The sequence below is a fragment of the Parasteatoda tepidariorum genome, chromosome 3 (assembly GCF_982258835.1).
Source record: "Parasteatoda tepidariorum strain Cologne lab strain chromosome 3, Ptep-v5.0, whole genome shotgun sequence".
Classification (NCBI taxonomy): domain Eukaryota; kingdom Metazoa; phylum Arthropoda; class Arachnida; order Araneae; family Theridiidae; genus Parasteatoda; species Parasteatoda tepidariorum.
The window spans coordinates 3,314,113-3,338,287 of NC_141757.1; the positions used below are offsets into that span (position 1 = coordinate 3,314,113).

General features: G+C 31.9%; 1 protein-coding gene across 9 annotated transcripts in view; it reads left to right on the forward strand.

The window, feature by feature from the left end:
• Positions 1 to 24,175, forward strand: part of LOC107454124 (phosphatidylinositol phosphatase PTPRQ) — a 124,052-nt gene that overhangs the window by 35,779 nt on the left and 64,098 nt on the right. For 6 of the 9 annotated variants that reach the window (XR_015432352.1, XM_087158602.1, XM_087158601.1 and 3 more), the window contains exons 2-7: positions 9,916 to 10,207; positions 13,230 to 13,478; positions 15,330 to 15,578; positions 16,335 to 16,625; positions 18,448 to 18,714; positions 21,585 to 21,860. Coding sequence is in view for 8 of the 9 variants with exons in the window: in XM_087158601.1 (XP_087014727.1) it covers positions 9,916 to 10,207; positions 13,230 to 13,478; positions 15,330 to 15,578; positions 16,335 to 16,625; positions 18,448 to 18,714; positions 21,585 to 21,860 (1,624 nt within the window). In the remaining variant the exon portion in view is untranslated. The remainder of the gene's footprint in view (positions 1 to 9,915; positions 10,208 to 13,229; positions 13,479 to 15,329; positions 15,579 to 16,334; positions 16,626 to 18,447; positions 18,715 to 21,584; positions 21,861 to 24,175) is intronic. The other 3 variants (XM_087158604.1, XM_087158603.1, XM_087158607.1) reach the window with 3 other exon arrangements.

A 24,175-nucleotide genomic window follows, 5' to 3' on the forward strand; every position in this document is an offset into this window, starting at 1 on the left:
TTCAGTTTCACTTCAAAAATTTAACACTTTATTCGCTACTAATTAATTAATATTTTATTTACTATCTGTTAATTAATACTTGTTAACGAATATTTTATTTACAATTAGTATTGTAGTACTTCATTTATACTTATTAATCGTTAACCGTCTTATTTTTAAAACTCTTCAAAATGTAACTTATATTTTATTAATTTTACTGCGAAGTATTATTTCATAATTTAAATAAAAAATTATAGTTTGCTAAATTACATATTAAGCTGTATTGCACAATATATATTATAATTACTAAATACTATTTCAAAACTTGATTTACGAATTTGGAATTTAATTTTTGAATAAAGTATTAATTACTAGACCCCGGATTTTGATGACCTAAAAATTCTCAACTATTGCCCTTAAAAAGTGCAAAAAATGCCCTTAAGAAGGGCAAAAAATGCCCTTAAAAATGCAAAAATTGCGCAAAAAATGCCTTAAATAAAGTAAAAATATTGAATTAAAAAAATGTTTTGCTCTTTAAAATTATTATGAGTCATTTAAAAAATATAAAGCAATGCAATACTTGTTCTCATACTTGCAATGCTCGTTCATTAAAGTTTGAAAAATATGTTTTATATCCTAAAATAACAAAAAAAGGAAAATATATTGACACCAAAATATTTTAATTTTGTATAGAAACTTTAATGGATATAACAACTTCCATCTCATAATATTACTAAATATCAGAATTACAGTGGATTATTAAATGTTTTTTGATAATTTGAAATGTAAACGAGCGTCTCTTGTCTGAAAGTAAATTTTCATTCCTGCAGAAGCTTCTTTCAACGTCTACTGATGTTATAGGTGCGTACTTGAAAAGGACGGTCTCACTTACTGACAATTCTTCTTCAATTTGAAAAGATTTTGCTTCACCTGTTAATTTTTCTTCATTGTTTGGAAGCCAGTGTAATAATGAAAATTGATTAAAAAAAGTAATAAAAATTGGGAAAAATTAGAAAAAAAACTTTAAAAAATGCATTAAAATTCAAAATACACCCCAAAATTTAAAGAAAAATGCCCTATAAATCTAAAAAAATGCTCTAAAAGACAAAAATGTCCAAAAATGCAAAAAATGCAAAAAAATGCAAATGTCATCAAAATCCGGGCCTTATTAATTACTATCTGCTAATTAATATTTCAATCATTACCTGTTAACAAATATTTTATTTACAATCTGTCAATTAGTACTGTAGTACATCATTTACACCTGTTAAGCTTTTAACTCTTTTGAAACGCTTCAAAATGTAACTTATATTTAATCATTTTTACTGAAAAGTATATTATTTCATAATTTAAATTACAAATTATAGTATGCTGAATTACATATTACGCTAAATTGCACAATATGTATCATAATTACCAAATACTGTTTCGAAATTTAATTTAAATTTTTAATATTTACTGTTAAATACTATTTCGAAATTCGACTTGTATCATATGACTCGATCATTAAATATTATTTCAATGTTTAATTTACATTTTAGAATGTATAATAAATAATACTTCTAATATTAATAAGGTTGATATTTCGATATACAATTTTAATGATTTTATTTGAACAATTATTGAACAAATAATATTTCGTTTAATTAATGTTGAGGCCCATTGAAAAGAAGTTGCCCCGCAGCTTTATCCCCCTTAAGTACTTTGATTTCGATTTTAACTATTCTCAAGACAAGACCACGAATCTCAATGTATTGAATTTCAGTAATGATTTATCTAAAATACGCCCGTCGGCCTTTCAATCACATATATCATCGTAGGCATGAGATTGAGACATTTTAACATAGTAGGTAGCAGAATTATTAAAATTATTAAATTATTTCTAATTTCTACCTCTGTCGTGATCGTCAAAATGAAGAATAAAACAAAGAAAAATTATAGACATATGAGGAAAAAAAAGGGGGGGGGGAAATAATAAATAAAAAAATAACAAACAACAGTTTATATAAAAAAAAAGAAAAAAATAAAGGATGAAATTTTATTTAAAAAACCGGAAAAAAAAAGATATAATCTTTTCTTCAGCCCACACGATTATATCCGCAAAACAGAGTGCTTTCTGATATTGTATCAATAAAGCCAAAGCTAAATATATTAATACAATAGTGTGAGGAGCACTCAAAAATTTTTTTATAAAAATAACAACAAATAAAATCGATCACAAAAAGTAAAAATAAGTAAAAATAACATGTAAAAACAGAAAAGAAAATAAAATAAAAGAAAACGAAAAAACATTAAAAAGGGACTATAAAGCGAGTAGCAAAATCAGATCAACTTATTGTTTTTCTTAACTTTCTTCGTGTTTTCTTGTATTTATTTATTATATATATATATATATATATATATATATATATATATATGACTATTTAAAAGAAAGCTCAAAATGATTTATTTTATTTTTTTAGTATGCAAAATGCGCTATCCTATCTTAATCGGAGAGCAAGATATGATTGCATAAAAAAAAAGTAAACGTCAAAAATAAAGACAGATTTTAGGAAGGAGTTTTTAATTTGAATAAATCTTGTTTCATAATACAAAATAAAATCTATGGAAAGCCTCTCATCGTTTTGAGCCTTCTTTTAAAAAAGTAATAAAACTACTTGGAAAATTGCTAGAAATTTTTTAAATTTCTCAGATATTCAATTCAGATTTTTTACATTGCTATGCTTTATGTGTTTATTATGATGATAAGCTGTTTTTTGTAATAGAAATAATAGCGCTATTTATCTGCGGATGCATTGACATTTCATTCGAAATTGCTATCAGTAAAACGATAAAATCTCTTTTTAATGCGTCTTAATGATAAACACTGAAACCGAAAGTGAATTTTGGAAAGAGATAAGCGTCGCATTGTTGCAATTTTGAAAGATAAAAAGTCCGATTCCTTTGGAATGCGAAAGTTTGGACTAAATTAAACTTGTACCTCATAGGAATTTAAAATGATTACACACTCTCAGTAACAGTCGATGATAAATGGAACAGATATCTAAAGCAGCTCCATTAGGGCACTCGCATGCTAATTATTAAAATGACGCTAAATGTGAAAAAAAAATAACTATTTTGTGAAAATAGAAAATTGTTTGCGTTCTAATATTTAAAAATTTGAAAAATTACTCCTACACTGATGCATTGTGTGATCTCTTAAAAATGTGCTCAAATTCATTATTATTAATTAGTTTTGATGATTGATATCTAGTTGGTAAAATCGTTCAAAATTAGATGCTTCTGTTTAGCTTTTTGTTTTAGCTTTCTATTAGCTTTTTGCTTTTTGGCAAAGTCGGATGAAATTTTTTTTGAAATACATAGTATACATCAAATAAAGCTTTGCGCAACGGAAATTAAAAGCACAATAAAACGATAGAAAAAGCTTTTTTCTATTTTTAACTGCAAATGATCATAATTTTTTAAATTTTATTTCTAGTTATAATTTCAGAATAAATACCTTGAAACTTTACAGCAACTATTTCGTAAGATATATAAGTTCGTGAAAAAAGACATGTTGTCGCATTTAAAATACTTCATGTGTTGAAAATAATTATAAAAATTTTTCAATTCCTACTATTGTTCTAATTTTCAATCTTTAATATAATCGCTTTTTATTCATGCTCACAAATTCAAATATATTTTTTTTGAACTTGAAGTGGTAGTGAATAACACTTGCTTCTAATACAATTTTTTCACATATTAATTCATTCATTAAATAGGGATGAGTTAAAAACGAAATGAAATTTTACTAAGTAAGAATTGTAAGAAACTAAGTAAGTAAGAAAACTTCTTATCACTTGCTTTTTAAATACTAATTATCTGCAAATGTTTATATTAAGATATTAAGACTAAATAAAACTACAGAAACAATAATGAATAATTTTATATCTGATTTTGGAATTATCTCGCTCTAAAACAATATATATAATCATAAGAAGTATTGAGGGTAGAATTATTTATCACAGCCATGTGGATTATATATTATTCAAAACAGTTTTTGAGTCATCATGCCTAATGACGTTTAAAAAGAACAAACCCTCTAAGTTATGTTATTTTAAAAACAATTATAGAATCTATAACAATTTTAAAAACTAGGAGGTACATGTTTTCTCTCGTTGAGAAGGATAAAATAATTTTGTTAAAAAAAAATAATAATCTTTATGTTTCTGATCCTTAATGTTTACTATTGCGAAAGATATTCTGTATAAAATGGTATTATTGCAGCATCGAGAAGTAAACATTGAGTCATTAAATATTCCGTTGAAAAATCAAAAAACAGCGTATTTTTATAACATTAAATTAGTTTAATTTCAAATGCAGCATGATTTGTATATGACTATACGCATTTATAACATTAGAAATATGGTTAAAACTCTCAAAATATGATCAAAAATCTCGAAACATGGTCAAAACTCTCTTGTTCTTCATTTTTCTTACTTTTATATGGGTAAGTGACTCATGGGTTTCACTCAGACAGAAAAGAAATTAAATTTAAATTTTGATTTTACGGAGAATCATTTTAATCCATATTTAATATCTACTATTAGTTCACATTCTCCCTATATCTTGTTCAAAAAATTCAATCGTTAATGAAATACTTTTTAATTTATCCACTCAAGTTCAAATACATTTTTTAAAAACGTGTAGTGGTCTAACTTGATGTTAATACACTTTTTTTTTAAATATTAATTTATTCATTAAAATTAAATAATTGATTTTAGTTTTAGATGAGAATTTTTTTAAAATTATTTAATAAAAATTTACAAAAATAAAAATTTTCTTAGTTGCCTAAATAGAATTTTGCTTAAATTCTTTTTTATATTACTTGTTTATAAGTAAAGGAATTCAAATCATAATTAAGTCATTGTGTGTAGCATTTTATACGCAGTCAAATTGAGATAGATCGCAATTCAATCCAATGTATTGTTTGTTAAAGGTAGGTTATTGTATTTAAAAGAAAAAGTAGTATCAAATATGGGGAGAGACAGACTGTTCTGCTCTGAAAAAGAGTTATTAATTTTTCATCAAGTTTTAAAAGGAGTTACTAAATTTGTCAACAAATTGTGTACTTAAATGAAAACCTCGTTTAATTATGTCAACTGATTTAGCTGCGTGGTAGTTTGTTTTATATTTTTTTTAATCAATAAGAGGCTAAATTTTACTTAGGTTTTACGGGAAAAGTTGTTAGCAGGCTGTTATTCACAAAACACTAAGTCTTAGTTTCCTATTTTGTAGAGTTTTGAAGAACCTTTATTGTTAATATGAATAGTTATATGTAGTTAATATGAAACATTTTTCTGCAATTTTCTCTTTACATTAAAAAACTGTAAGGGCCGCTGTTGTTCTGCGTATTTAATTTAATGTTATGTATTGTTTTATTACATTTTTTACTAGACTTGGAAGCTTAAGGTGAGTAGAAAAATAATAAAAAGGAGTTGTGATGGAATTAAAAAAATTAAACTTGATAATTAGTTCAACAATTTTGAATTGTTAACGTAACCGGACCCTAGTGTACCCTATCAGAGGAAATAATTATATGCCTAATAGGGGCCCCACAATGTAGCCCTATATGTTACTATGTATGAAACTAGACTATAAAAAATTTGGAAATCGGTTGAATAGTATATCTGTTGAATTAAAAAGAAGTCGCATATTTCAAACATGATTTCTCAGGAACTATTCGACGGATTTCGCTTCAATTTTATATTGCGCCATTTAAATTTAAATTTTTTAAAGCGATGTAAAAATTTTTTTACCTTGCTATTCAAAAATGCTTCAACCATCATCGAATAAAATAATAATTAATTATGAATTTTTTTCTTCTTCTTTGATTGGAATTGTCTTTGAATAAAAGAATTCTACAATTGAGTGTAAATTTTTTTCAATTAGCTTAAAACTTTCTGGGGAGGCAGTAAGAAATAAACAAAGCATTTAGGGTTCCAAATTTTGGTGCGTTGTCCAGACCAAACTATTGGAACCGTATTTTCCAGATTGCAGCTTTCCCAGATTAACCTATATTTTGAGGGGAAACCTATATTTTGAGGGGAAACCTATATTTTGAGGGGTAACTCATCGCAAAAAATTTCATTTTTTCTAGAGTACGTTTTTGTGTCTGATTTCGTAACTTAAAATATTATCTACACAAATTAAGTAGTATATATATTTTGTAACCGTCGTTGAACAGCCGACCCGATTTTTTTGGATTTACGACTACTAATGTTCAACTTCTGTAGCCTTGTCATTTTGAACCCAATCCAGAAGACGAGGGAACTCTTCGATCAAGTATTGGAATAGATTCGTGGAGGACTTTTTGATGGAACTAACCCGCATTTGTGTTACATGGAGAGGAAGACCACGAGGACCTCCCATGGTTAGTCTGATGGCAGGGGACTCTAATCCATTATCCATCAACCACTGAGGATATTTCACGTCAGCACTATGGTCAGTGCAAGCTGGATGCGGAATTGGTATAGACCAACCATCGCCGGGATTCGAACCCGGTTCACCTCTTTAGAAGGCGAACGCTGTATCAACTGAGCCATCCCGGCTGAGCATATTTAAGGTGACAACCTCAAACCATTAAGACTGAGTTTGTACGTTAAGATCAGATCATTAGATCAAAAATTATTCAAGGTGGTTCATTTTTTTCGCACTGTACAGAGAGTTCAAAAAAAATTTTAAAGTCGGAGTATTATTTCTGGAATTATCCACTGTTAAACTTGTGATAAAAAAAAAACGTATTGGACGATCTATTGCCCGATGAAATGCAACTACGGAATTGAAATATGACTACTGAAAGAACCATTTTGAGTTATAATCTTAAGAGCGCGGAGAAAAAGTTTCATCGAAAATTCTCTTTCTCCTTCATAACTAATTTTAAATTTAAAAGAAAGTTCAGGCAAACCTTGAATAAGTTATGAAGTTTCAATCGCTGAAAAAATACTTCAAAATATTAAAATGCAAATGAATTAATCATTTATTTTCATTTGTATATTTTAAAATTTTTCTTTTCAGTATTTGAAACTTCATGGCTTATTTTAGGTTTGTCTGAACTCGCTTTTTTTACACTTCAAATTTCAAATTGGTAATGAAGGAGAAAGAGAATTTGCGATTAAAATTTTCTTCCCCGGTATGGCTTCCTATTCGTGGGAGATTTTTTAAAATTCCAAATTATTTGAAAATTAATTCAATTTTAAGAGTTTTTCTCGTAATTTTTTGTTGTTGATTTTTTTGTTTTCTCTTAAGATACATATTTTATTAGCTCACGCTTGATATTAAATCTAAGAAAAGAATGAATTAATAAATCAAAAAAATTCATATATAAATCATAACGTTTCTATCAAAATGTTTCTACAAAACAAAATTAAATAAGTCTCAACTGAGATAAAATCCGTTTCCAATTTAAACCATTGTGCAATGCGAGGTTATCGTTATAGATTGTAAGCAAATAAAATTATATTCTTTTATTACTTTTTATGGTATTACATATTCTCTATTCCTAAATTTTACTCTATTTTTTTCTTCATGTCAAACAATATCGAGCCATCTTAAGGCTTTCACGTGAATTCAGTTTTAATGTAATTCACACGAATAGTTTATCTGGTTCTGTAAACTGATTGCTTATACCAAATATTACCATTAAATTCCATATTTAATCAATCAAGCAATCTAAAGTTGTAGTTTTGAGTGAACATTAAATTTTGAGTTTTATTTTCAGTATTTTTACGAATGTCACGTGAATAGTGTGGTCCCGTACTATGGATGGTTGACAGTGCAAGGCTAAACACAGATGGCTCTAGGGGTTAAAATTCGTCGAAGGACTTCCGGGTTACTACTTTCGATAGATTTTTACTCCTATGCTTGAAAAACACGCCATCCAATATTATTACAATCGTATAGTGTTTGCTTTATAACGCGTTCTTACAATTTAATTTTCAACGAAACGAACAACAAACGAATTCGGAAGACTCTGTTAGCATGCAATGATGCTATCCACCCATGAAACAAACGGTGATTTCTTCACTCTAATATAGCCAAATAAGGGGATAACACTATGTCAAACCTTACACTCGAGCCTCGATGGCTCATGGGATAGAGCGTTCGCCTTACAATGAGGGGAACCGGGTTCGAATTCCAGACATAGCTGCTCGATACGAATTCGGCTTGCACCGACCACAGTGCTGACGTGAAATATTCTCAGTGGTAGACAGATCATGGATGAGAGTCCCCTTGCAGCAGTCAGGCTAACCGTGAGAGGCTCTCGTGATCTACCTCTCCATATAACTCAAATGCGGGTCAGTTCCATCAAAAAGTCTTCCACGAAGGCAGAATTTCTTCCACTATTTCATCCAGGAGTTCCCTTGTCTTCTGGATTGGGTTCAAAATGAGTTGAACATGAGTAGTCGTTAAAGTCGTTAAACCCTAAGCATTGGGTCTGTTGTTCCACGACGGTTATAAAATGAAATGTGAAACACTTAATTTTTGTTGTGCAATCAATTTTCTTTAGTTTGTTTTATTCTTACGACCTGTTCGAATTTATAAATCAGTCTTTTGAATGCTTTTAAACGTCTTAAAACTCTTATGAAGGGGAAAATTACGCGTCAATTTCAAATCATATCAACTTCTTAGAATATTAAGACTGTTCACACATCGCCTCATAAGGATAACATAAGCGGAGGAATACACCTCTTCTTCCGGTTTCATTACACTTGCTATTGCTCACATTCTATCAACCATCCACTGAAAATCAAATGCAGTCAAACCCCTCCATAGTGAACACTGTTTATAGTGAACGAAATGTTCGATCCCGTGCCCTGCTACACACGTATAATGTTATTTTTTGTGGATATAGTGTACCAAAAAAAAAGAGAGGAAGTTGTATAGTATGAACTTTTTTCTGTCTTCGACTGATTTATTTTCTTCATTTTTATGTAATAATTTTGAAGTTTCTACTTCAAAGTAAATACTTATACCGATTTTCATAAAAGTAGTGCATGTAGTAGTTTTTAGTAGAGCATGGAATGTAGCAATAAGCATTTTTTTTTTGTTTGCTTCGTTATTGAATGGGTTCAGCATTCAGAGAAGTCGCAATCGTCCAGTATCTGTACAAATGCTTCAAGTCAAAGCCGATGAAGTCGCTAAGCGATTGGGTGAGACTACTTTTATGTGCTCGAAGGGCTGGTTGGACAGGTTTAAAAAGCGGGATAACATAAATTCAGGAAAAATTATGGGAGAGTCGGGAAGTGTTTCCGTATCTGATGTAGAGGATTGCTCATCAGCTAAAGATTATTATTTTTTTTTGTACGCAAGACGAGGAGTCATAAAAAATAAAAGTTAAAATAATTTTTGCTACTACGCATTATTTTTCAGTCATTTTTATATTTTATTTAATGGGTCATTTATTTAAATAATGCGTAACAAAAGGGGGTGTGGGAGTTTGCGTACTTCCATGGAGGTAGCGGATTCGAATCACCTAATCCTGGGTGTATCTTCGTGCTGTCCTTCTCTGTAGTGTGGTTCCGCAGTGGACTGAGCGTTAAGACACGGTTCCTAGCTAATCACTGAAGTCAAGCATCACTGGCAGCGGTCAGTGTGCTGGTGGTTGACCACTTGAATTAGTTTGCGTAGGGACCGAGGGTGTGCGGTATTGGTTCTCTGCAGAGGATCAAAATTGTGATGGCATGTCTTGAGATTATCCTCGGGGATGCTTCCCAGACCGTCTCCAATATTCCATAGTGCAGCACTAGTGCGACATAAATGAACTACTACTACCTTCTATTTGAAAAAGGTTTATAAGCCTAAATTGAGCCCAACAGCCTGCAAATGTATGTAATTCCACTAAACAGTAAACTCAAACATTTAAAAAAAAATTTTAAAAATTCTGTTTGATTCTAGGAAACTTGTGGAGATTCGTGGAGTGTGAATTATGAAGTAAAACCCAAAACTTTGGTAATGAGAGGAAGTGCGAGTGAGGGAGCCATAATCAAAATAAGCATTCAATCTTTGGACACCACCATTTCCAAATGCATTCTAAAGACAGATGCTAATACAGAAATAAAAAATGGTGAATTCATCACTCCGCCATTTCCCGTGTGTGGCAATACTGGATACAACGTGAGTTTGAGTATAGAGTGCGAAAATATTGAGAAAGGTTGGAAGGAAAAAATAATATGGACGCCGCCTGAAGGTAATACATATATTGTTTTCATTAAATTCCTACTATTATTTTACACTCGTCCTGTATCTTGTTCACAATTTTAGTTGTGAACACGGGTTCCTTCTTGGTAAAATCAGTTCGATGTTAAACCTTAATATTAATTCTTTGAGTTGAGTTGTGAACATGGGTTCATTCTTAAAAGAATTAGCTCTATGTTGAACCTTAATATTAATTCTTTGATTTGAGTTGTGAACACGGGTTCATTCTTAGAAAATAATTTCGATGTTAATTGTTACTTTGAAACATAATATGATTTAAATTTGTTACAACCTTATTAAATTGAATCATAACGTTCATTGAAAATTAATATTATGCCATCAGGTTTAAAAAGTTCGATAGTACTTTGTGCTATGCATGACGAAAGCAAAACAAAGTGAATAAAGCACAGTTTTTTTGTGTTTTTTTCATTTTGTAATATAGTTCAACTTATCTACATATTAAGGTCACGGTGAATTCGAACGATAATATGATGATTCAGCAAAATTTCTTGCAATGTAGATTAATTCTATTATGTACTCAACATTTGTTTTATTTATTTATTTATATGATCAAAAACGATTTTGAAAAAAAGAGAAGAACATTGAACTATTCCACTCATGAAACAAACAAAACGATAAGAAATAAGGTAGATTAAAAATTATACCTGATATTTTTTTTAAAAATCATTTATGAAACCCTATATGTAACTAAACTAAGAGTTACTCTCTTATAACTATAATCTCGTTAACTGTGAATTAAAAACGTTCTCGTATTTATATTTCTTTATGTCGAAAATATTGAACAGCTTAAGAGGACCATACCATGGAAAAAAAATTTTCATCGCAAATTCTTTTTCTCCTTCATTACTAGTTTAAAATTTAGCAAACCTAGAGTATGTCATGAAGTTTCAAATACTGAAAAGAAAATTTTAGCATATATGTTACCGGCAAAGTATGAAACGCCGCCATTCTATAGAATGCCTAGGCATTGTATATAATGCCGGATGCTTTTAGGCAAGGTATGAAATAGGTATGAGAAGTATTACATACTTTCCCGAGAAATTGTATAGAATACCTAGGCATTCTATAGAATGACAAATGCTATTTAGTCAAAGTATGAGAAAAAAACGTCCTGATGAGGTTATAATGTAAATGATGTGCATGTTACTGTGAATGACCGAAATCGGTGGTTGTTGACTTTCACCGGTGAACGTTGAAATATTTATGATATCCGATTTGATATTAATTTATTCGTGGATTATAATTACACTTATTCGATATTTAAGTACTTAATGACGATAGATTAGAAGAAACATCAGTGTTTGGAGTATCGGGCAAATATACACCGGGCAGTGGCACTTGAACCTAAAAAAATATCAGTGAAGGTTATACCGGGTAGTGGCACTAAACCTTAAAAAAAAACATCAGTGTAGGATATACAGGGCAAATGTATACCGGGCAGTAGCAATTAACTAGAAGTAGTATGACTAGACCTTTGGTAAATGTCCGAAATATATACTAGGTCTAGTTAAGTGCCACTGCCCGGTATACATTTGCCCGGTATATCCTACACTGATATTTTTTTAGGTTCAAGTGCCACTGCCGATGTATATTTGCCCGATACTCCAAACACTGATGTTTCTTCTAATCTATCGTCAGTAAGTATTAAAGTATCGAATAAATGTAATTATATCCACGAAACAATTAATATCAAATCGGATGTAATAAATATTTCGGACATTCCCCAAAGCGACTATGTGATTGTCAACATTCATCGGTGAAAATCGACATTCTCCAGATTTCGGTCATTCACAGTATTTCTCAAAAGTAAAAATGTTATTCTGAAAAAATACTGAGAGTGCCATTAAAAAACATTTATTCAAAATGTGTTAAGAAAAATAAAAAGTTGTGCAAAACATAATTTATGCCTTTCTTATAAAGGGAAACAAAATTTTCATATGAAAAATAAGAAATTAGCCTACTTGTTGCAAACATGGCAGGCTTGAATGACGTTTTGAATGTGTCATTTATGAATGACATTTTGACAAATTGGAGATGTATTTTATACTTTGCCAGTTTCTCATTTGGCATTCTATAGGATGCCTAAGAAATGTATGAAATATAAATAGTTTCATACACTGCCGGCTAGTTTTAGGCATTATATACAATGCCTAGGCATTCTATAGAATGCCGGATTTCACACTTTGCCGGTAACATATACAAATGAAAATAAGTTATTAAAAGAGAACTTCTCCGTTGCGCAATCCTAATTTATTTTCATTTGCATATTTTAAACTTTTTTTTCCAGTATTTGAAACTTCATGAAATACTATAGGTTTTTTTAAAATTTTTTTATTGCATTTTATATTTGTCTTTAAACAGCCGACCCAATTTTTGGGTTTACGACTATTAATGTTCAACTCCGTAGCCTTGTCATTTTGAACCAACCCAGAAGACAAGAATTCCTGGATCAGTACCCCCAGAGGGTTTGATTCGCTATAGGAACAGGGAGGACTTTGCGACTCGATAGCTTTATCGTGCATCAGTCACCATTTATCGTCTGGGATCGAACCCACGAACTCTTGGACATGGACCCAGTGTCCTTACCAACCAGGTTATCCCGGCCTATACCATAGGTTTGTCTGAACTCTCTTTTTCTACACTTTAGAATTCAAATGACTAATGAAGGAGAATTTGCGACAAAACTATTCTCTCTTGGTATGGCACGCTCCAAAGGGAACCTTTCATTAGGCCTGACAGATAAAATTAAAATTTGGTATATTTAAAAGTACTAAAATTAATGTTTTTACTTTCAAATAAAATGTATTTTGTTACGTGTTGTAAATATTGAATAAAAAGTAACTAACATAAAATTTTTCTTTGTTGTCCTAAGTAGGAATTGGCTTTAATTTTTTTAAATTTTTATATTGCTTATTTATTTTCCTTGGTGAATGGAAAAGCTGCACTTAAATTAAAAGCTTGATTATAAAGTGATATCTTCTGTTTCTTTTCAGCTCCTTCAAATGTGAAAGCCGAGGAAGTGACAGAGTCGAGTTTTTTTCTAAAATGGGATTCACCCTTCGGAGGAATTATTTCAACTTACAAAATCCAACTGAACGAAGAAATTTTTACTCAAAATAACAACGACCCCTTCTATCGGGCTGAAGATCTCCAACCGAACACCAACTACACTGTAAGGGTGTCAGCCAGAGGGAAAGAGGAATGGAGTGATTCGTCACATCAGATTGTCGTTAGAACAAAAAGTAGGATCATTTTTCTTTCATAAACAAGTGTTTTCACTATATAATAAATTATTTCCCGATTGTTCAAGATTACGCATTAGGGAAGTAATTTTGTCATAAACAAATATTTGCAATATTTAACAAGTTATTTCCCGATTATTCAGAATTACGCATTGGGGTAGCTATTTTGTCATAAACAAATGTTTTCAATATTTAACAAATTATTTCCCGATTACTCAAGATTACGCAGTTGGGAATTTTTTTGTTGTTGTCATAAACAATTGTTTTCGCTGTATGATAAATTATTTCCCGATTACTCAAGATTACAAAGTTGGGAATTTTTTTTCATAAACAATTGTTTTCGCTGTATAATAAATTATTTACCGATTACTCAAGATTACACAGTTGGGAATTTTTTTTTGTCATAAACAAATGTTTTCATTGTGTAATAAATTATTTCCCGCTTACTCAAGATTACACAGTTGGGAAATTTTTTGTTGTCATAAACAATTGTTTTCACTGTATAATAGATTATTTCCCGATTACTCAAGATTACGCATTGAGGAAGTAATTTTGTCATAAGCAAATGTTTTCACCATATAATAAATTATTTCATGATTACTCAAGACAATGCAGTGGGAGGTAATTTCGTTATAAAGAAAAGTCTTAACTGTATAACAAATATTTCCCGATTACTCAAGATAACGCAGTGGGAGCTAATTTTGTCATAAACAAATGTTTTCCCTATATAACAAATTATTTCCTGATTACTTACGATTAGGCAGTGGGAAGTAATTTTGTCATGAATAAATGTTTTCACTGCAAAACAAATTATTTCCCGATTACTCAAGATTACGCAGTGGGAGGTAATTTTGTCATAAACAAATGTTTTCACTATATAACAAATTATTTCCTGATTACTTGCGATTAGGCAGTGGGAAGTAATTTTGTCATGAACAAATGTTTTCACTGCAAAACAAATTATTTCCCGATTACTCAAGATTACGCAGTGGGAGGTAATTTTGTTATAAACAAAGATTTTTCCAGTATAACAAATTATTTCCCGATTACTCAAGATAATGCAATAACGGAGTAATTTTGTTATAAACAAAGGTCTTCACTGTGTAACAAATTATTTCCCGATTACTCAAGATAATGCAGTGGGGGAGTAATTTCGTCATTAACAAATGTTTTCACTTTATAACAAATTATTTCCCGATTACTCAAGATAATACAGTGGGGGAGTAATTTCGTCATATTTTTTCGTCATTTGAAACTTTGCTCTAGGTTTTTTGTAAATTTTAAAAACAAATGGAGGTAAAACATAATTTTCTATGAAATATTTCTTCCGCAGCAATTAAATAAAATCATACATTTGTTATCATTCTTAAAATAACCGAATTTTCAAGCAAGTGCTTTTTTTTCTCTCATTAATATTTTTCTTTTGCATTTCTCCCATAATTATTTCTTATTTTACGTTTCCCATGTCTGTCCTTCTCTCGGTCTTAAGTCACAGTTCCAAAACAATACTAGGCTTCCAGCAAGCGCGACGAGGACGCAGTCAGTTATGCTCGCCAGTTAATAGTACAGTATTGTTTATCAATAGTGTGTAACATTAAAGAACAAACCGACGATTAAAAAAAGATAAAACTTTCCTTCTTCCCCCCCCCTACTCCGGTGTTGATGAGAAGGGGAGGAGGGCCCACATCTGCTTCAAGAATCTGCGAGGTTGTTCTTTCCTTCACACATAGTGACCTCACCTAACCTTGTGGGATTGGTTTACATTATATCTGTGGAAGCTTGACTTCTTCACCTATGTATTAAAGTTGTTGAGATGCAGGCTATCATTTCACGATCACTTTGTTTATTTAGAATCGCTTCATCCTCCTGTTCTGGAACTTCGTGATGTTACAAACACAACTGTCATTCTCGGTTGGGAAGATCTAGGAGATCTGCTGTACACTCTAAAATGGAACCAAGACACTGTCACTACGAACTCCTCAACCATTAGAGTGGAAAATCTAACACCCTTCACCTATTACGACTTCTATGTGCGTGTCTCTGACGGCAATAGAATAGGAAACTGGTCAGTAGTCCGTCGTGTTCAGACAAAACCAGGAGGTAAAGTATCATCTAATTACATTCCTACTATTAGTACATACTCTCTATATATCTTGCTCAGAAATTAAATCATTCATAAAATACTTTTTATTCATCCATTCAAATTCAAATACATTTTCTTAAACTTGTAAATTTTACTATCAGCGATTTAGTTTTTCACATATTTTATAGATAACATCAGTGATAATTTCTAACTTATAGCTCTATTTGAGCAAAAAAAAATAGGATATTGTGCACCTTTAAGTATTTAATTATTTTATATTCGCAGTGTCAGAAAAATTCAATAAAGAACATGACGTGGTAGCACGTGTGGTTCACGTCACCCAATTTATACTTTTATACCACGCGCCTTTTTTTTTCAATTCCTACTATTAATTTACACTCTCCCTATATATATATATTTATGTATCTTGTTCAAATTTTCAATCGTTAATTTAATACTTTTTATTCAGCCATTCAGTACATTTTTTAAAACTTGTAGTGGATGACATTTGATGTTAATTCAGTTTTTTCAAATATTAATTCATTAATTAAATTTAGTTAATTAATTTAGATTAGACTTACATTTAGAGAAATTGTTTAAAATTATTTAATAAAAAGTAACTAAAATAAAAAATTTCTTGGTTGACTTAAGTAGGAATTGACTTTAATTTTTTATAATTCTTGTTTTTATTTTGAAAGTGCCACAAATGTAACGTTTCAGGGTTGTTGTTTTTTTGTGCTGGGAGATCAAAATTATTATTTTTCTTCTCTTAGTTCCTTTCCCTCCCCGAAATGTAAGAGAAAAATCGAAGGGAAGTCGGAATATATCTCTGGAGTGGGACGAGCCACAGCCTTCTAGAGGCGACATAACTCTTTACAGTGTCAGGTCTTTATACTCCAGAAAGAGAAGCATACAACCTTCGAATGTTCTGTCCACGAACGAAACTTGGATTGTAATTGAAGGATTGAAGCCTGCAAGAAGATATGTCATCCAAATGAGTGCCTCCACCGAGGCTGGCATGGGGAATTGGACGGAACCAATGTCCATCACCACCTTGTCAGAGCGTGAGTATAATCATAGCAGTACTTAATAAAGAACGATTCGCATTGTTCCGCCATGTTAGGCTTAAGAAAAATTCCTTGATAGCAATAAATTGAACGTTTGTTAGCAACTGCAGTTGAATTTAGATCGAAAAAGCTGCATTCACACAGCTGATACAGTTTGCTCCCCAGGAGTTGGATACCATTTAGTTTTTCCAAAAAAAGTATTTTAACAACAATTTTTATTAAAAAATTATAAACTAAAGAACGTAAAATAAAGAATTCTTAGGATAAAAAAACGATTCTAAAAATGCTTCATATTGAAATAAAAAACTTAAAACTTTTTTCTTTTTTTTTATTCTTATGGTTCTTATTCAGACGTAAAAAACTATTCTGTGGAGAACTATCATCAAAATAGAAAAAAAAAATTCTTTACGAGCAAATTTTTTATTATGAAAATCATAACACTTACTTTCTTTATAAATCCGGAGAAATTCAAATGAAATCTTCTTCGTTTGAAAACTTTATTTTCAAATAATATATACATGAATTATCCCTTCATTATTTTTAGATAACATATACCACACAGCAAAAGTTTATGGTTGTAAGATCTCGATATGAATTTTAATATGTAGCTTAAAAACAAAATAGCTGAATTCCAGTTGAAATTATTCTTTCAAAACTAAAAAATACCTACCAAGAAAAGGACAAAATTTTTTTTAATAATCAACACAAATGATACTATTTCAAGTAATTCAGATGATTCTTTATTGTTGTTTTTCGAATTATGTAGATACAAAAATGTACACTATAAAGACGAAGAATATTCTACAACTATTGCAGTTCTGCCTGCTCTGAAATCACATTTATTCATTGGTATAAAGTAAGAAATGTTCCCTTCACTTGACTTGCTCACTTGTTGACTCATTTGTAATGAATTGAAGACAAAAAAATGTATTTTCAACGTAATAAGTCATCTGTAGCAGTATGCGATCCTGAAATTGGAAGTTATCAGTTGCAAGTTTGATGATAATAGAAGTTAAAAATTATTGAGAAATTTTCCTTCAAATGTTTGGCGCGTTCTGTTTCTGAAGAGATTTTTAAAGTTCTTCTGCCTTTTCCTTAGGGAAATTTAGCCTCTTATTTGCTGCCAAGAAAGTGGCTTCTGACTCCGCCAATGAATCTGATAGAACTAAACGAAAACTTAATAAATAAATGCCTGATATTTTCAGGCTCCGCTAGAGAAAGTACTCAAGCGTTGCGATAGCGAATACAGTTTTTTTTTTCAAATATTAATTCATTCAATAAATTTAAATAATTAATTTTAGTTTTATAGGGGAGAAGGTTTTTTTAATTACTTAATAAAAAGTAACTAAAATAAAAAATTTATTTGTTGATCTAAGGAATTTAGTCACGGCGACCCAGGCAAATACGCCCATCCGCCAAATGTAAGATGCCTCGTCGTCGACTTGAAATCCAGCTCGGCACGAGGACCAAGCAAAATGCGGACACCGGGCAAGGCCCCGAGTCACGCAAGAATTGGAGCACCATAACGATCGAGAGCAAAGGATGCCCGACTGGTCCAAAACCTGAAGAGCGGCAGTGCCAAACCCTCCTGCAGACGGAGCCAAATTTGGGTCGACAGCAGGAAGACCGCAGCCACCCATCGAGGGCCCTAGGCCTGGAAGGTCTCAAGCCCTTTACTTTATTTACAAAAAACACACAAAAAGTATTAAATCAAAGTACTACAAAGCAAAAGAATCAAAATCGCAGCAGATTTAGAGTCACCTTTGTTGATCTAATTTGGAATTGACTTTAAATTTTTTTGTTCTACTACTTGTTATAGCTCCATTCCCGCCTGAAAATATAACTGTCACAGTCAAGACTGAAAAAAGTTTGTCCCTTCAATGGAACTTACCCGCTCAAAAGACTGGAAGAATTCAATTCTACACTGTAGAGTGGAATGACAGGGATTCTTTGAACACTACAGAACTTAAATGCACCATCGAAGATCTCAAACCGTACACCACATACTACATCCGAATCAAATCTTGGAATGATGCCGGTTTTGGAAATTGGTCAGACACTATTGCAGAAACAACAGCTGCAGGGGGTAAGATTGATTCACATTAACTATCTTATCAAATGATTAGACGAACTCTAAGATTCTGTGTAAAAACTTAATTATCAGTTGATACTCTATACAGCTTTATTGTTTTGTTTGCACTTGTTTACATTCGTGTATCAGTTGGTTAATATTGTAATGAAATACGTTAAAAATAAATACAAATTAGGAAGTAAATAAAAAATCTCCCGAATTAAAACCCATTACATGTATGTCTAAATATAAAAGTACTGCGTATAAACTGGTGCAAATCATGTCATTATTAAGAAACTACAGTTCGTCTAATAATTGGATCTAATTATGACAATATACTAATATAATAACCTGATATAATAAATATTCTATATTTATGTAATATATCGTCTAATTTACCCAATCGCTGAATTTTTATATTATATGTCATCTAATTTAACCCATTGATACACGAACATAAGCAAGTGCAAACTCGCGTAAAAAACAATAAAGTGCAAACTCGCGTAAACAATCACCTGATAATTAAGATTTTACACAGAACCTTAAAGTTCGTCTAATAATTTAGATCGGAAAAGTAAACGATACACACTGAATAACTTTTGATCGAGTTTCCACTTGCTACGACGACTCAATCTTAATATCCTGGCTCCAAAATAACCTGGGGCCAATATTCATAAATCTAGGCTCAGTAAGGGTTCAAAGGTTCTTTACTTTTGCGATATTGGCCCTGTATGGAATTATCCGATTCAGCTGATATTTTACAGTCACTTTACAACCAACATCGGTCCTATATAGAATCACATTCACCCAATATTTCATATCCATTATTTAGCCAATATAGGTTCTATATTGGCCAATGTAGGCCCTATATAGGCCATACTAGAACCAATATTTTATTTTATTTTATTTTTATTTTTATTTTATAACCGTCGTTGAACAGCCGACCCAATTTCATGGGTTTACGACTACTAATGTTCAACTCCGTAGCCTTGTAATTTTTGAACCAATCCAGAAGACAAGGAAACTGCTGGATCAGTACCCCCAGAGGTGTTGATTTGTTATGGGAACATGGAGGACTTTGAGACTTGACAGATTTAACGTGCATCAGTCACCATTTACTACACGGGGAGTCTTCGGCCGGCGAGGATCGAACCCACGACCTCTTGGACATGGGCCCAGCACCCTAGGACAAAAATCTAGACATCCAATATTGGTCCCTCGGTGCATGTTCTTATAAGACCCATATCGAGCCAGTTTTGAACCCAACTTAGGCCAAGGTAAAATTGTCGGCAGGGTAGTGCGATGAAGTGACTTCAAATATGCATATTAATTAGCAAGGCGGAGCTGGGATAGCTTGGTTGGCAGGGTGCTGGACTCACGTTCGTGGCAAGGAGTTCGAATCCCGTCGACTGAAGCCTCCTCGTGTAGTAAATGGTGACTGGTACACGTTAAATCTTTCGGAACATACAGTCCTCCATGTTCTCATAACAAATTATACCTCTGGGGGTACTGAATTGCAGATTGATCGTTCTCTGGTTCAGATTAAAATTACGATCTATGGATGAATGAATAGATGTATGAATGGGTTCGCACTATAAACGAGTGTGACGTATGGGTGTGGCAGAAGTCGAGTTATCTGTCATAGTTGGCACCACTGGAAAAAACAACTCTTGTCTTAATGACCAACGACGACAACAACCAATTTAAGTTACGAAACCAGACAAAAAACGTTGTTTCTCTGAATAAACATACCTTCTTTTTTTGTTGACGTATTTGGATTTTTGACCCTCAAAATATAGGAAGTAGCCACAATCTATGAAAAATGATTCCAATAGTCTGATCGAGAGTTTGGACCCCTTAATGTTATTTTGACTTTTTGTGTATTTTGTCATAATATGAGAAATTTTTAAGCGAATATAATAACTCTCGCGTACGATTGTAAAATTTGTTTATCCACAGATAATTTCATGCAAAAAATATTATTTTAGTAATTATTTATTATTTTTTTCCTCTTTATTTAAAAATAGTGAAAATTTTTGAATTGAAAAGTATACCACTTTTTACTTCATTTTAGAGAATGTAATTCTAAGTCTAAAAATATAAAATTTAAGCGAAAGTGGTCGAACAGTTCCTGAGATATCTAATTTCAAATAAGTTGTTTAATTGAAATTTGATTTCTCAGGAATTATTCGAACGGTTTTATTCAAATTTCGTATTTTGCCTCATAAATTACATTCCTTAATATGAGCTAAAAATTTGTAAACCAAACAATTCAAAAAATTTTCTCCACTATTTAAAATAAAATAGTGAAAAGTAATAAATAAGTATGAAAATTTTTGCATGAAATTATCTTTAAATAAACGAATTTTAAAATTAAGTGCAATTTTTTTTAATTTACTTAAAAAATTTTCCAGTTAGAGGGAAGTACGCAGAGTAAAATTTACATTAAAGGGTGCAAATTTTAGTCTCTCCTAACCAAATTATTAGGATCATATTTTCCAGATTGCGATTTCCCCCTATGTTTTGGGGTCCAAAACCGTAAGAAAAAAGGTATGTTTATTCAGAGAAAGTACGTTTTTGTGTCTGGTTTCGTAATCTGATATATTATCTGAGCTAAATAATGAGCATATTTGAAGTAAGAGAAAATCTGATAATTGGATCGAAAATTATTCAGGGTGTTTCGTTTATTTTTTTGCTCACTGTACACATAATCTTTTACGCTGCAAAACATGAAAAATTTTCTTTTGATAAAATATGTGTCTCTTTATCATTTCGGACTTAAAATACGGATAAAAAGTAACTAAAATAAAAGTTTTCTTTGTTAACCTAAGTAGTAATTGACTTTATATTTTTTTTATATTACTTCTTTTTTCTTCCTTTTCTAGTTCCTTCACATCCTCTCAAAATTCAGAATACGAGCCTCACGAACTCGAGTATTGAATTGACGTGGGATGAACCCTATCCGTATGTGGGTCCCATTCTTTTCTACAAAATAAAATGGACGAGTTCAAAAACCGAGGGTGATGCAGAAGCTCTGAACAGGACCTATCTGATACAAGACTTATCTCCTTACACAAACTACACAATCCAGGTCCAAGCTAAGACGGATGCCGGATTCGGACCATGGTCAGATCCTATTATCACACAAACCAAAGATGGAAGTAAGCGTTATGATTCTGTGGAGTAACTATCACTTTAAATATTAAATGCCAATTCACCAGTATATAAGACATGCCCAGAAAGCAAGTAACCTTACGTCCACCTTGCGTCGGAATTTTCTTCGGGAAAATGTTTGTACTGAAAACCTTTTTTTCAAATAACGCAAAGACATTGCAGTTTCAAACATTTCATCCTAAAAGGATTAGAAATTATTTGTTAAAGTTTTTTTAAACAGTATTATAACTTAGGTAAAATGGTCACTTGGATCCATCATGATGTTTTTGTTGACTAACGATAGGATCAAATTGCATTGTCCATTAAAATTTCATGACAAGGTGGGTTTCAGCTGAGCATACAAGACTTTGCAAAAGGAAACCTTATAATAAACTAGATTTAAGATTATTTTCTCCTCGAGACTAGCTTTATGAAAAGATTTTTTTTCCCGCTTGTAAACTGTAAGTCTACCTTGATTTAAAGTTTTTATTTAGATGGCTGTTTTCTACGGTTTTGGATTAGAGTAATGTGAATAGAATAGAGCAGGCTGTCACAGATCTCGTTTTAAGGTTAGAAGGTTTACACGTAAACCGTATTACAGACCTTTTTAGATTTACATTAAAAAAAAATTTCTGAGTTAAAATAAACCTTTAACTATTGCGCCAGCTGCTTTTCTTAAGGTATTTTTTGGATTTGGAATATGATGCTTACGCAGAGGTGGTGGTGTTCTCTGTTGATCCAAATGGAGGGAGACTGTGCTGGCTGTGAAACTGTGAGTTTGTTCGTTGACATCAGTGATTCGGATTCGAGGCATGAGCTGCTCCCGGTTCCGCGAACATGTTGAATGGCGTCAAGTTCTTAATTTCGTATCAGCGGTCAGCCTAGTGCTAAAAGACAATAGATAAAGCAGGATAAATCAACTAACATGAGATCAGGATCTAGTATTGTAACGTGCAAGGATGTGATATGAACTAGCTAACATCGTCGGATGGTCCACATTAAACAATTGATATACTTCCCAGGTAGCAAAATAAGGTTTACTTTCACTCAGCAAAAACCTTTTAATTTAAACCTAAAAAGGTGAAACCTTCTAACCTTTAAACGAGATCAGGTTTTCTATGTATTGAGTGTTATCCCTTTTTTTACTATATTTGTGTTTGATATTTTTTGGATCACATCATAGCATGCTTGTAAAGTCTTCCGAATTCATTTGTAGTTTGCTTCGTTGAAAGTTAAATTGAAAGAACGCGTTATAATGTAAACTCTACAAGTATAATAATATTGGATGAAGCACTTTTTCATGTTTAGGCGTAAAATTCAATCGGAAGCAGTAACCCAGAAATCTTACGACGAATTTCAACCCCCTATCGCCATCTGTGCTTAGCTTTATACGGTCAACTGTCCACAGAAAGCCGTGATGGCTCAGGGGATAGAGCGTTCGCCTGCCAACGAAGTGAAACGGGTTCGAATGGCAGGTAGACGTGCAGTGATGGCAGGTAGACGCGAATCCGCACCCGGCTTGCACCGACCACAGTGCTGACATAAAATATCCTCAGTGGTAGACGGATCATGGATTAGAGTCCCCTTTCCATCAGGGTAACCGTAGTAGGCTCTCGTGGTCTTCCTCTCCATGTAACGTAAATGCAGGTTAGTTTCATCAAAAAGTCATTCGAATTTCATCCAATACTTGATCCAGGAGTTTCCTTGTCTTCTGAATTGGGTTCAAAATGACAGGGCTACGGAGTTGAACATCAGCAGTCATAAACCCAATATTTGGGTCGGATGTTCAAAGACGGTTATGAAATAAAATGAAACCATCCATAGATTGCTGAAAAGGAGAATGTATGCTGTTATTTAGAACACGCTCTAACGGTTGTATGATTAGAATGTAAGTGATTGTAATGATCTGATATGAATGCAGAAAAAATAATTTGTCTGGAAATTTCAAAAAAGTGTTTTGGAATGAAATAAAATTCATAACGATTGGCGTTTGAAATGGGCTACAGGTGACGTAGAGCAGAACTCTCTACTTGTGGCAACACTTCGTATGTTTTCACCATTATCGTGTGGAGAGTCATAGAGGAAGGAAGTACGTTAGTTTCCCTCTTGATTTTCAATTGGAGCAAAATCTTTCAAGTTAGGAAAGTATATGGAACTTAAAACTACATAAAACATAGTTCTAAAAAAAGCGTCATGGAAATTTCAAAAAAGTATTTTTGACAATTAAATACCAAAAATATATTAGAACTATGTTTGATACAGGTCCAATAGTTCTAGGGATAATCGACCCAGTCTGCAAATTCTCTTTATTTCTCACATCAGT